The sequence below is a fragment of the Chionomys nivalis genome, chromosome 10 (genome assembly GCF_950005125.1).
Source record: "Chionomys nivalis chromosome 10, mChiNiv1.1, whole genome shotgun sequence".
Lineage (NCBI taxonomy): Eukaryota > Metazoa > Chordata > Mammalia > Rodentia > Cricetidae > Chionomys > Chionomys nivalis.
The window spans coordinates 14,402,536-14,416,585 of NC_080095.1; the positions used below are offsets into that span (position 1 = coordinate 14,402,536).

A 14,050-nucleotide genomic window follows, 5' to 3' on the forward strand; every position below is an offset into this window, starting at 1 on the left:
CAGGCGGATCTCTGGGAGTTCGAGACCAGCCTGGTCTACAAGAGCTAGTTCCAGGACAGGCACCAAAGCTACAGAGAAACCCTGTCTCGAAAAAAAAACAAAAACAAACAAACAAACAAACAAACAAACAAAAAAACCCAAAAAAATCCCATAAATTGCTAAGCACTATGAGATTACCTCTGTGTGCTGGGAATTCGGTCGATTCCTATGTTTTCCTTTATGTTTATCTTTCGTGTTTTTTTTTCTACAGTAAATATATTGAGAAGGGAAATAAAAATGTTCTGTGTCAAACCAGTTGTGGATTTTGGTGGTGCACACCTTTAATCCTATCACTGCAGAGTGCAGAGGCAGCAGAAGTCAGATCCCTGTGATTTCTAGACCAGCCTGGTCTATATAGAAAGCTCCAAGCTAACCAGGATTACATCATGAGACCCTATCTCAGAAAAATAAAAATATGTTTGGTGTTAAGTAAGTCAAGACAGACTGTGGCTGACTGACCCAGGGGCGCCAGGCGCCTTTTGGCTAGAGTTGCATGAGTTCTGGAAAAATAAGTAAAGGGCAACCTCAGCACTTCCCCCTTTACAAGCTAAGGACCATCTTTATAGGGATAGATATTTATTTGGTAGGTAATATCCTTACAGCCATGGGAAACCATACAAGTTCATAGGCCAATGTAAAAAAAAAAAGTGTTAAAATATTCACAAAGACTAAAATAGGTTTTGTTTTCTTTGTAAAGGGAGATGCACATTTTTTTTTGTTTGTTTTTTTGTTTTTCGAGACAGGGTTTCTCTGTGGTTTTGGAGCCTATCCTGGAACTAGCACTTGTAGACCAGGCTGGTCTCGAACTCCCAGAGATCCGCCTGCCTCTGCCTCCCGAGTGCTGGGATTAAAGGCGTGCGCCACCACCGCCGGCGAGATGCACATTTTGATTGCCTGTTTGATACAGGTGAATGCTGACCAAAGGCTATCCTGCTGATTCCTTGATCTCAATTCACTGAGAGGCAGGCATCTCCTTCTGGCCTACGCTGCTCAGGAGTGTGGGCTCCTTCACCTTGCACCTGAGGATGGAATCTAGAGCTGCCCTCTTCTGGTTGGCAGCAGTCTTGGGAGTTTGCCTGGGAACGTGTTGTGGGAAGGAATGTCTGTTAATGGAGAAATGTCAGGCTGGCTATGACAATTACCCCCACCCCCCGCATTAGGTGTCCAGCAAAGGGGAGTGCTCAGTGCTGCTCTACAGGGACAGTCATGATACGTGATAGTGTGAAAAATCAGGGATTAAAGCTCATGAGCAGTGTGACCTAGAGGAATCTTCTTATTTCATGTCTCTTTTTTTTCCTTTTTTTTTCCTTTTTTTTTTTTTGAGACAGGGTTTCTGTTTAGTCCTGGCTGTCCTGGAACTTACTCTGTAGACCAGGCTGGCCTCGAACTCACAGAGATCCTGCCTTTGCCTCCAGCTATCTGGGATTAAAGATGTGAAACACCATGCCTGTCAACCTACTGACCACAGTTAACCTAGGCTTATGACTTGGGGTCGGGGGGAATTGGAGGGTCCATTGAGTCTAAATTTTAATGCTCCTCAGTGTTTCTTGCAATAGATATACTGATGCTATAATCAAGTACATAGATGAAATATGGGAAAATATCAAGGTCCTACTACCATACAGAGAACAGTCAATGACATTAACAAAAGATGTAATACCACTGACAACACACAGTGTTCAATTCCTGTCACCAGAATAGGTGGAAGTATAGCTTCTTTTTTGCAGGGTGATTTTATTTTTCTAAAGTTTTATGGTTAACAAACAATGATCCTGGCAATCTGAAAGCCACAATTTTAACAGGGTCTCAAGTACCTTAGGTCTCAAACTCTGTATGTAACTGAGGCTTGATGGAGGAGGGTCAACTTTCTATCTGTTGCTTTCATTGGTTAATTAATAAAGAAACTGCTTGGCCTCTGATAGGGTAGAATTTAGATAGGCGGAGTAAACAGAACAGAATGCTGGGAGAAAGAAGCCCAGTGGGTCGCCATGATTCTCTCACTCCAGACAGACGCAGGTTAAGATCTTTCCTGGTAAGCCAGCTCATGGTGCTACACAGAGTATTAGAAATGGGTTAATCAAAGATGTGAGAATTAGCCAATTAAGAGGCTAGAACTAATGGGCCAAGCAGTGTTTTAAAGAATGCAGTTTCAGGGCATAAGCTAGCTGGCAGCCAGGAGCTGGGGTGGCAGGGAAGCGGCCTGCCGCTCCAAACTACAGAGGCTGACCTTAAACCCATGGTCTTCCAGCCCCACCCTCTCAGTGACTGGGATTGCAGTTCTGAGTCAGTATTTTTACTTAACACTTTTACATTGAGCACTGGGATTTAACAGGAATTTGGGACTTTCAGATTCCCACAGGCCAGATGGAGTAGGTTGTATCCCGGAGCAAGAAATGTAGGAGAAACTCTGGGGTAAAAGCATCCAGGCCACTTTTAGAAGGGAATCAAAGAGTGTCAGCCCCATTTACTGCAGAGTGTGCCAGGTGGGCAAGGGCCATCAAAAAGACAGACTTGGCAGGGACGTGGTATATTGGGGAGAGGGAAGAAAGACCAGCAAAAAATAAAACAGCTCAGGTTCAGAAACTGAGAACCATCAAGTGAAAGAGAGGCAGACAAATCTGCCTGTGAATTTGGAATTTAGGAAAACTCATTTTAATTATGTTGTTGCCAGGATCCCTCAATCACACCGTGTAATCTTTCCCAGGCAGTGTGAGTAATGCAGCTCACTCACATAGGTCACTGCATTAGTAGGGCAAGCACTGGAGGGACATGAGGGCCAGCCCCCTCCCTCACTGAAAGCCTCAGGTGCCCTCGCCCATCTACAGTAACCTAGTGTTTGTGTCCCATTTAAAGCCTGCAATTGGATGGATGTTTGAATAGCAGGTTCACCTGGTGCACTGATGCCCCTAGAATATTGAAGCATGAAGCACTAAGCACATCACCTTGAGATGCTTTGTCAGAACTCATTGCACAGTCCTGGATGATCTGAGCATTTCACTATGAATTGCCCCCACACCATTCATGTTTGGAGCTGAAGAAGAGGTGACTATGATAGCATCAAGTCACTAGAATAGACCCTAATTCACTATGGCCGTGTCCTTAGAAAACCTGAAGCTAGGCAGGTGGTGGTGCACGCCTTTAATCCAGCACTCAGGAGGCAGAGGCAAATGGATCTCTGGGAGTTTGAGGGCATTCTGGTCTGCAAAGTGAGTTTCAGGCTAGCCAGGGCTACACAGAGAAACCTGTTTTTCAAAACAACCAAAAAAGAAAAAAAAAAAAGCTGGCTATGAGGACACAGACACATAGAGGGTCAGGGACCCTTTGAGGCAAAAGGCAGGAGGCTTCAGGAGCAAACAGTCTTGCCTGACTTCCAGCCTCTACATGACAACAGTAGAAATTTGTTTGTTTGTGACACATTTATTAAGAGGTCTGGAAGATTCTGGTCCTCAGCCTTGGGATTCCTGCCCAAGGTTATCATCTGAGGACACCAACTGTATAGAAATCAGGTGCTCCTGTGGGTGCCTCTCTTGGGTCTTCTGGAATACTGCATTTTTTTTCTTTTCCTTCCTTCCTTCCTTCCTTCCTTCCTTCCTTCCTTCCTTCCTTCCTTCCTTCCTTTTTTGTAGACAGGGTCTCTCTACTGGCTGTCCTGGACTTTCTGAAGCCTTCAATGTCAAGCTGATTGAGAATCCCTCTGCTGGTTGGTATCCCTTGGGGGGTGATTATGTAGCACTCCAGACCCTTCAAACCCTTTGTTTGCCATTTTGACTTTAAAATTTATTATTGTGTGTATGGTGTTTGAGAAGGTACACATGTGTGGGGGGTCAAAGAACAACTTTGCAGAGTCAGTTATCTTCCTCCATCTTTACCTGAGTTCCTGGGATGGAACTCATACAATCAGACAGACTTGTTTCCAAGTGCCTTTTCTTGCTTAGCCTACCCTTTCTTTGCAGTTTCAAGGAGATTCTCTTTCAAGTTCTTTAAAAAATCCTGTTGAGGCCGGGCGGTGGTGGCGCACGCCTTTAATCCCAGCACTCGGGAGGCAGAGGCAGGCGGATCTCTGTGAGTTCGAGACCAGCCTGGTCTACAAGAGCTAGCTCCAGGACAGGCTCCAAAGCCACAGAGAAACCCTGTCTCGAAAAACCAAAAAAAAAAAAATCCTGTTGAAGCTGGGCCATGGTGGCGAGTACCAGGACAGCCTGGGCCGTTACACAGAGAAACCCTGTTTCGAAAAACAAAAACAAAAAAACAAAAAATCCTGTTGCTATTTCATTTGGGATTACACTGGTTTTGCAAGCTGGTAAGAAGTTTGCGTGTTTGCATGCTTTCTCTTAACCCAGAAAGGGCGCTTTCTAATTTAATCTGAGTCCTGTGATGTTCGGCAGCCTAACTTTGGAATTTCCTGACTGTGGCAGAAGATTTTGGCAAGTTTGGCACAAGATTTGCTAAACTCCCAAGGACTGCTGGGTATGGCCGAGATAGTGAGCCGCACCTGTAGATCTGGAGGGCTGTGCATAAGTTCCACTCTGGCAGAGCTCACCAACCTACCCAAAGCTGTCGTTGTCAAGAACAGGGAGTGCTAGAGATAACTTAGCGCTGAGGGGACCAAGCGTCCACCTTACCAGGGTGCAGCGGAGTCAGAGAGAACTCCCTGGGACCTCTCATAACTCGGCCCCGCCCGCAGTTCTTGGTCCTGCCTTAGGGCGTGCTTACGCCACAGGCTCCTCCCACGACGTCGGTCCTCCCGGACCCTCCCACAGTCCATTGTCCCTACCAAAGCAGCCCCACCACAACCCTGGGCCAGGCCTTGGAAGCTCTCAAGCACCGCCCACAAGCCCTTCCCACTACTTTGTTTCCAGAATCCCTCTTTTCAGACGGTTCACTCCCCTTAGGCCCCGCCCACGGCCCTCTTGACCGCGGTCCCGCCTTCAGGCTCCTCCCATACATCTTGGGACTCTTCTCAGGCCCCGCCCACAGTGCTATCCGGGCCCCCGTCACGCTAAGCCCCGCCCCTGCTACAGGCTCCTCCCACAGTTCTGACTCTTCTCAGGCTCCTCCCACGGCCCTTGTCTGGTCCTGGGCGGCGCTAACCGATTCCGTCCCACCCTCCTCGCCGAACCGCAAGTCCCCTCTGCCGGCTGGTAGTCCGCCAGGCCTGTAAGGGCTCCCGACTTGGACTTTCCCTCCAGGCGGACCGTGAGGTTGGCGGTTCGGTCCCACTGTCCCGACGCGTTCCGAGTCCCTTTCTTGGTCTCGCGGCTCAGCCGTTGGAGGCGGCGAGGCTGAGACGCGCGTGGCGAATCTGCCACGACTAATCGGCGGGCGTGGCGCCGGCGACCTCGCGAGAGTGCGGCTCAGACGGAGGCGGTGCGACGGGGCTTGCGGGCTAAGGGCCGCGGGCCGAGAGCGGGCAGCGGAGCGGCGGGGGGCCGGTAGGGCCCCGCGGCTCCACCATGACGGGCCGCGTATGCCGCGGTTGCGGCGGCACGGATATCGAGTTTGACGCGGCGCGCGGCGATGCTGTGTGCACGGGCTGCGGCTCGGTGCTCGAGGACAACATCATCGTGTCCGAGGTGCAGTTCGTGGAGAACAGTGGCGGCGGCTCGTCGGCGGTCGGCCAGTTCGTGTCGCTGGACGGTAGGTCCTGCCGCGCGGGGAAACGGGGGCGGGCAGGGCTGACTGTGTGAAATGAGTGAGGAGTCGAGGCAAGCGGAAAAACTGAAGCAGATTGTCCTGCCAAGGGCAGTCAGGCAGGGAAACTGAGGCAGGGTCCAGCTAGGAACTTGCAGGCAACCTCCCGATGTATCCCGTACACTGACATGAGTTCCGTGATCCTCCCGGTCCAAGCGTCGCGGTCTGGTTCAACCGAGGCCGTCAGGCAGGGTCCCGGAATCTGGTAGGCTCGGTTTTCAGGTTCGCATCTGATGCACGTTCCGTTTTCCCGGTTGGCCACTCTGACAGGTGTGCATTGCCCTAAGGGCTTAGAAGAAGATGTGCCCAACCTCAATTCTTTGTCTAGTCCTTATTATTGTAGGGTTGTTTCCTAACCGTTGAGTGAGGAGAGTCTGTGGTGAATTTTACTTTTAAGTCCTTCTTTGTATATATGATTCACCGAGCAGAAGTTACTCATCTTGACCAAAGGTTTTACATTTTGAAACACTCCAATTGGTCCTTTTCTTTGATCTTTTGCCATGAATCTAAAATGTCTTTGTTTGAGTTACTACATTTGTATTCTAAAAGTTATTGTTTACATTGTAATGTAGTTTTGTTTTTATTTTCTGTATACTGGGGATCTAATCCAGGGCCACTGGCATACTAAGCACTCCCCAGTCCTATGCCAATGGAAGCCTGGGCCACATTTTGAGTTGTGCCTTGTGGAAAATGATGATGTTCCTTTCTTGCTTGAATGTGGAGGTCGTTTTCCACACAATTTGCTGAAAGTGTTGTTTTTTGTTTTTTGGGTTTTTTTTTAACATGGAATTAGCATTGTACCTTCAGCAGAGCACTGTATGCAGTCATGTGGGTCTGATTCTGGGTTCTGTTTTGCATCCATCCTTACATTTTGTTTACATTTTAATGTCTTGAGATCAGATATTGTGAGCCATCCAGCTTTTGTCTTCCTTTTAGAATAGTGGATTTGTAGTCACTTTCCCTTCTGTTGTAGAGTAATTGTGTGTGTGTGTGTGTGTGTGTGTGTGTGTGTGTGTGTATGGTTCAGGGGCTAGATCCCAGCTTTGCTCATGTTAATCAAGTTCAATGTGCTCTGCCATTGAACTTAATCAGTAGTGCAGGCAGGCATTGAGCTTGCAGTTCTCCTGCTTCAGCCTCCTAAGTAGTTGGAATTATGAGCCTGTACTACCAGACCTCACTTCTTTTTGTGTTTTGAGACAAGGTGTCCCTATGTAGACTGACTGGCCTCAGACTTTCAGTATTCTCTCTGCCTCAACCTCCCAAGTGCTGGGATTACAAGCGTGCACCATCAGGCCCTGTATGGCTGATCCTGTGTGTGTGTGTGTGTGTGTGTGTGAACATATATGTATGTACAGGCATGCATGCATGTGTGGGTGCTTGAGTGAGGAGACCCAAAGTTGGCATCAGGTACCTTCCTTAATAAGTGTACACTTATTAAGCAAGGTCTTTTGCTGAATTGGTTACTGTAGCCAGTTTGCCCTAGGATTCCCTCTCAGCCTCCCAAGTCTGGGTGATAGGTGGCTGCCATACCTGACCAACTTCTATGTGAGTTCTGGGGTCTGCATTTTAGTCATGCTTGCACAGCAAGCGGTTAATCCACTGAGCAATCTCCCTAACTCATGTGGCAGATTCTTGAGTCTGCTGTGAGTTCCAGAAGTAAGTTCACTTGGGGTATTATCCTTTGGACATGCTCGTGGATTTTAGTCTCTGTTTACTTGGGATATTGGTCTGTAGTTTAATGCCTTAGGTGTCCAAGTAATACACTCCTGAAACAGGTGAGCAATGTCCCGTTTCTTTCTGGAAGGGACTGTGTCCAATGCACTCTGCTCTTTTTTTTCTTTCCTAGTTTCACTGTGTGACTTAGGCTTGGCCTCAAACTCATGATGTTCCTGCTTCTCAGTCTTCTACAAAGCCAAGATTACAGGTGTGTGCCTACCACTTCTTGGTCCTGTCATTTTTAAATATATTATGTATACTTCTCCAGTGTAGTCAGTTGGACTTAGGGTTTTCTCTTCGGCTTCTGTCATAGCAGTTGTTGTAGTTTTGTTTTAGATAGTTTCTGACTTTTTTGGAATTCAGATTTGAGGAATGGGTCCATCTGATTTTGGAATTCGTGTGTATGTGTATTAACCAAGTAGTCTACCACTGAGCTTTATCCCCAGCCCATGAGCCCATCTCCTAGATGCCTGTAAGATGTCTCTTTTTCCCTTTAATCCCAGCACTCGGGAGGCAGAGGCAGGCGGATCTCTGTGAGTTCGAGACCAGCCTGGTCTACAAGAGCTAGTTCCAGGGCAGGCTCCAAAACCACAGAGAAGGGGGCTGGAGAGATGGCTCAGGGGTTAAGAGCATTGCCTGCTCTTCCAAAGGTCCTGAGTTCAATTCCCAGCAACCACATGATGGTTCACAACCATCTGCAAAGAGGTCTGGCGCCCTCTTCTGGCCTTCAGGCATACAGACAGAATATTGTATACATAATAAATAAATAAATATTAAAAACAAACAAACAAAACAAAACCACAGAGAAACCCTGTCTTGAAAAACCAAAAAAAAAAAAAAAGATGTCTCTTTTCCTTGGATGTTAGTGCCATGTCTGTGTTTCCCTTTATCTTTCTTGCTGGTTTATCAGTTTTGTTCTTATTTCCAGAAAGCGTTGACTTGGTTTTGAACTTTCCCTTCTGCCTTTCCCTGTGGTGTATTTCACCTGCTACACAGGTTCTTATTCTTTGTAGGTGACTTCCCAAGGGTGTCTTCAGGACTGCTGTGACAGTGGTTCTACTGCATTGTTTACACTCCTAAATAGCTGCCAAAATGTTAATGCCTATTGGAGTGATAACAACAGTAATAACAGATCACTGTGGGAGCAGATGTCTAGGGCTTTCCATGGGAAGGCATTTTCCTAGGTGCACCCATGGCTTGGTGACAATGTGTTATGCTAACTGTGCCCTCATAACATTAGGAAAAATAGTGTGGAGCCAGGGTAGAGTGAGGTCTTACCATGCATCCTGGGGATCATGCTCCAAAGTCTTAAGTGAAACTCAGTTGGGCTCTTAGGTGGCATCTCCAGGGAGAAGCACTCCAGCAACAAGCCGTGGATGCCCTGGGGAATACACTGTGGGGTCATGATTTTTTTTTTTTTTTCCAAGACAGGGTTTCTCTGTAGCTTTGTAGCCTGTCCTGGAACTAGCTCTTGTAGACCAGCCTAGCCTCAAACTCACACTGCCTCTCGAGTGCTGGGATTAAAGGTGTGCACCACCACCACCGGCTGGGGTCATGAATTCTTTTTTTTTTTTTTTTTTTTTTAAGATTTATTTATTGTGTATACAACATTCTGCCTCGATGTATTCCCGCATGCCAGAGGAGGGCACCAGATTTCAGTACAGACGGTTGGGAGCCACCAATGTGGTTGCTGGGAATTGAACTCAGGACCTCTGGAAGAGCAGCCAGTGCTCTTAACCTCTGAGCCATCTCTCCAGTCCCAGTGAATTCTTAACCTTAGTAGAAGGTGCAAGTTATACAAGAAGGAGGTGTCAGGGGGCTGGAGAGATGGCTCAGTGGTTAAGAGCACTGTCTGCTCTTCCAGAGGTCCTGAGTTCAATTCCCAGCAACCACATGGTGGCTCCAAACCCTCTGTAAAGAGATCTGGCGCCCTCCTCTGGTGTGTGGGCATAAATGGAGGCAAAAAGTTGTATACATAATAAATAAATCTTAAAAAAAAAAAAGAAGGAGGTGTCAGCTGCTTTGAACAGCCATCTTTTACATGGCTACGTGTATACCCCACTCCCAAAATCAGCATGATAACACAGGCAGGAAACAAACTTGTCCCATTTCCTGCCCTCATAGGTCCCTGGTGCTTCTTGCTCATCTTGGCCTTCCTCTAGCTTCAGTGTAAGCTGTTCCTTCATTGGTGGCTGTCTTGTAGGTTCTAAAACATCTGTCTCTTTCCTAGATATCTTTGTCTACAGTAAGCTAAGCTGCACACTTAACAGTTTACTCTAGAATATGTGCTTAATACACTAAAGTAAGTGATGAGGGTCCTGCAAAAGAGGTTCCTGGTTATTGAAACTTACCACCCTATACTCGTGATTAGATTTCAGAGACTTTTCAAGAAGCCTGTGCCAAGGGAAGTACTGGGCATCATGACTGCAGGTTCAGATCCCAAATACAAGGCAGTGGGTAGCTGGAGAAGTTGGAATTTGAGCCATACCATGAGAGTCTGGGCTTACCTTTAATGAGTAAGGATGATAGGGCAAAGCAGGGTTTCCCATAATACACACTTCCCAGCATGTACCATATCCTTGAGGCCCCTTTGTAGTGAATGGTGACCCTTGTGCTTCTTCTCCTTCCCAACACTTGGGACTACTCTCAGAATGCTCGTTGCAGAGAGAGCTCCTGCACCAAGCCACCTGTGGCTCTTGCCTCCTCAGGGTTCATCCTCTCCTGTCCTGGGAGCAGTGAACCTTGTTAGTAGGCTGAATGTACTCCCCAAGGTTCCAATAATCGGACTTGCTTATGGTGTTTGGGGTAGAACCCAGGGCCTTATGTGCTGAGCAGGTACTCCCAGCCCACTAATCAGAACTTAACATTTTTATTACATTTATTTATGTGTATATGTGCATGTCACTCTGTGTGTGTGTAGAATTCAAAGACTGACTTATGGAAGTTGGTTCTCTCCACCATCTAGGTTCTTAGCGAGCAAACTCAGGTGCTCAACTTGGATAGCAGGCTCCTTTAGCTGCTGAGCCGTCTCACCTGCAAAGAACCTTTTCTTATTTTTGTTTTGTTTTTCAAGACAGGGTTTTTCTGTGTAGCTTTCCTGGAACTTGCTCTATGGATCAGGATGACAGATCTATTGATCTGCCTGCCTCTGCCTCCTGAGTGCTAGGATTAAAGGAGTGGTGGCTTTTTTTTTAAGGGGGGGAACTTGCTCTGTAGCCCAGGCTGGCCTCAAAGTTTCTATCTAGCCTTCTATATCAAATCAGCACAGTTGTAAAGATTTTCTATTCTGGAAACCTAGGTCTAATCCAGCATATGAGGGTGGCATTGTCTGTTCCAAAGTACCTCCAGTCTGTTTATACCCATGTTGTCTTGGGTTCAACCCTCTCTGTTTTTTGCTAAGTCAGAGGCTCTTCCCCAAGAGACCTGTGATTGTATATTTCTTGTCCACGAGGGGGCAGACTCTGCCAAGCCCATCTATGCTGTACTTTCAGCCTGTATTTTTTGTTACAGAAACTTGTAGAAAGTACCAAATGTCTGCTGGGCATAGTAGTGCACATCTATAGTCTGAGTGCTTGGGAGGCTAGGTTCTAGATCAGCCTTTGCTCTTTAGTGAAACTTTGTCTGGAAGGAAGGAAAGAAAAGCAAAACACCCAATGTTTTTAGAAGTAGAACACGTCTGAAATTTGAAGATCTAGGCAAATTTGTAGTTGGCAGTTCCATCAAGAGGTCATATTTGGCCTTTCTTCTTTCACACTTGAGGAAGCCTGAGTCAGCCAGCACCTTAACCTAATGTGACATTTGCTGAGTAAGTGCTTTTCACACCATGTTTCCTCTTGCTGCACACACGTGGAGGGGTGGCAGGAACAAGAATCAGAAGGTGACTCCTAGAGCCACTAAAAGTAGAACAGCCCAGGCAGAAGTGTGGGGGTCCCTGTGTGGGAGACTGTGCCTGTGGAAGTGGCAGTGATTAGTGACTTTGCAGTGTGCTTTGTGGAGCTGGAGTGAAGAAGTGCAATGATTGCAGTAAGCATTCATCTCAAGTGGAATGGATGGGGGAATAACGGGAATGAGGCAAGGTCTTGCTGTGTATCTCACATTGGCTCCTGATCCATGTGCTTTTTTTTTTTTTTTTTTTTTTTTTGGTTTTTCGAGACGGTTTCTCTGTAGCTTTGGAGCCTGTCCTGAAACTAGCTCTTGTAGACCAGGCTGACCTCGAACTCACAGAGATCCGCCTGCCTCTGCCTCTCAAGTGCTGGGATTAAAGGTGTGCACCACCACCGCCTAGAGCCACTATTCTTTTTGGTTTTTCGAGACAGGGTTTCTCTGTGGTTTTGGAGCGTGTCCTGGCACTAGCTCTTGTAGATCAGGCTGGTCTCGAACTCACAAAGATCCGCCTACCTCTGCCTCCCAAGTGCTGGGATTAAAGGCGTGCGCCACCACCGCCCGGCTCACTATTCTTTTTAAATGTAATTTAAGTTTTGGTTTTTAGGATCTTATTTTTATTATTCTAAATTATGTGTGCATTTGTGTGTGGGTATGTACACATTAGTGCAGGTGCCCACAGTGGCCAGGGGTGTTGGCTTTCCCTGAAACTGGAGTCATATATAGGTGGTTGAGAACTGCCTGACTGGGAACCTATCTTAATCCTCTTTTATAGCAGTACTTGATCTTAATTACTGAGCCATCTCTCCAGATCCCATAATTGACTTGTATTAAAAGTACATATCTACTTTAATTAGAGCAACAGAATGTGTTTTCTTGATATTTTTTAAAATTACATTTATTTGCTGGGCACGCCTTTAATCCCAGCACTCGGGAGGCAGAGGCAGGCGGATCTCTGTGAGTTCGAGGCCAGCCTGGTCTACAAGAGCTAGTTCCAGGACAGGCACCAAAGCTACAGAGAAACCCTGTCTCGAAAAACCAAAAAAAAAAAAAAAATTACATTTATTTATGGGAGGTGTCATGTGCATGTGTGGAGAAGTCAACTTGTAGAATCAGTTCTTCCCTTCTCCTGTGGGCTCCAGTCATCAAGTGTGGAGATGGGAGCTCTTAGCTACTCAGCCATTTCATCAGTTCCTATTTTTTTCTCTTGTAAAGGTTTGGGATGCCTCTGGTCAAAGCCACATCTGTTTGCTAGTCAGAGCAAAGTCTTCTACTTAGCCTGCTGCTCTTCCTGTTAGAATGCTAGGTTCTCCTTTGTTCACAGTCAGTGAAAGGGGCTTCGGGATTTCTTTCCCAGGCTCTGGCTAACCTCTGTTTTTTATGTTTCCAGGTGCTGGCAAAACCCCAAGCCTAGGTGGTGGCTTCCATGTGAACTTGGGAAAGGAGTCAAGAGCACAGACCCTACAGAATGGTATTGCCCGCTTCAACATTGCTGGCCATGGGTGGGACGGGGAGGAGGTGGAACAGGGTACTAGGGTGAGGTAAAAGCAGATGAGTCCTCAGTTGTTGCTTCTGTTTTGGAGCACCCACTCTGCCATACCCCACATCTTACCCCGTGGTGTGCTACTTTTTGCTACTCTCATAGGCCAGGTCCTGTAGCACTCTGGTAAGTGTGCTCCCGCTCCCTCTTCGAAACATTTTGCAGAACTTGCTAGTATCCCCTAATGAAGGGCCCCCAGATGGTGCCAGCCTATAGTTGTTTGTTCCTGGTCTCCAAAAGATAGACATAGAACCAGCAAATTTGTAGCCATGTCACTGGCAGAAGTGACAATCCATTGTTTTATAAAAGCATCAATTCATAAGCTGAGCGGGCAGTGGTGGCGCACATCTCTAATCCTAGCACTTGGGAGGCAGAGGCAGGCGGATCTCTGTGAGTTCGAGGCCACCCTGGTCTACATGAGCTAGTTCCAGGACAGGGTCCAAAGCTACAGACAAACCCTGTCTAGAAAAAGCAGACAACGGGCTGGAGAGATGGCTCAGAGGTTAAGAGCATTGCCTGCTCTTCCAAAGGTCCTGAGTTCAATTCCCAGCAACCACATGGTGGCTCACAACCATCTGTAAGGAGGTCTGGTGCCCTCTTCTGGCCTGCAGGCATACACACAGACAGAATATTGTATACATAATAAATAAATAAATATTAAAAAAAAAAAGTAAAAGCAGACAACAACAACAAAAGCATCATTTCACAACAACGAAGAAGAGAAATGTCCCTTCTGATCTTTTACTTGTTTTTAATTAGGTTGTTTGCTTTTATTGAATTTAAAAAGTTCTTTATATATTTTAGCTACAGTGTTTATTGTTTTGCTTTTTTGATACTGGGTCTCTATGTAACCATACCTGTCCTGGAACTCATTCAGCTCCATAGACCAGGCTGGCCTTGAACTCACAGAGATTTGCCTATCTCTGCCTCCCAAGTTCTGGGATTAAGGACATGCACTAATAAACATGGTTTTAGCTACAAATCTATAAAAAATTAAATATATGCACTTTCACACTTTTTTTGTTATTTTGTTTTGTTTTTGTTTTTTGAGACAAGGTTCCTTTGTAGCTTTGGAGCCCCCTGGAACTTGCTCTGTAGACCAGGCTGGCCTCAAACACAAAGAGATCAACCTGTCTCTGCCTTCTGAGTTCTGGGATTAAAAGTATGTGCAACCACTACCCG

The 14,050-nt window shown here is 46.6% G+C and overlaps 1 protein-coding gene across 3 annotated transcripts in view; it reads left to right on the forward strand.

The window, feature by feature from the left end:
• The first annotated feature begins 5,147 nt into the window (after positions 1-5,147).
• The window catches only part of Brf1 (BRF1 RNA polymerase III transcription initiation factor subunit), a 50,228-nt gene continuing 41,325 nt past the window's right edge, over positions 5,148-14,050 (forward strand). For all 3 annotated transcript variants that reach the window (XM_057782302.1, XM_057782303.1, XM_057782304.1), the window contains exons 1-2: positions 5,148-5,676; positions 12,719-12,799. In XM_057782302.1, the coding sequence (XP_057638285.1) occupies positions 5,493-5,676; positions 12,719-12,799 (265 nt within the window). In that variant the 5' untranslated portion in view covers positions 5,148-5,492. The remainder of the gene's footprint in view (positions 5,677-12,718; positions 12,800-14,050) is intronic.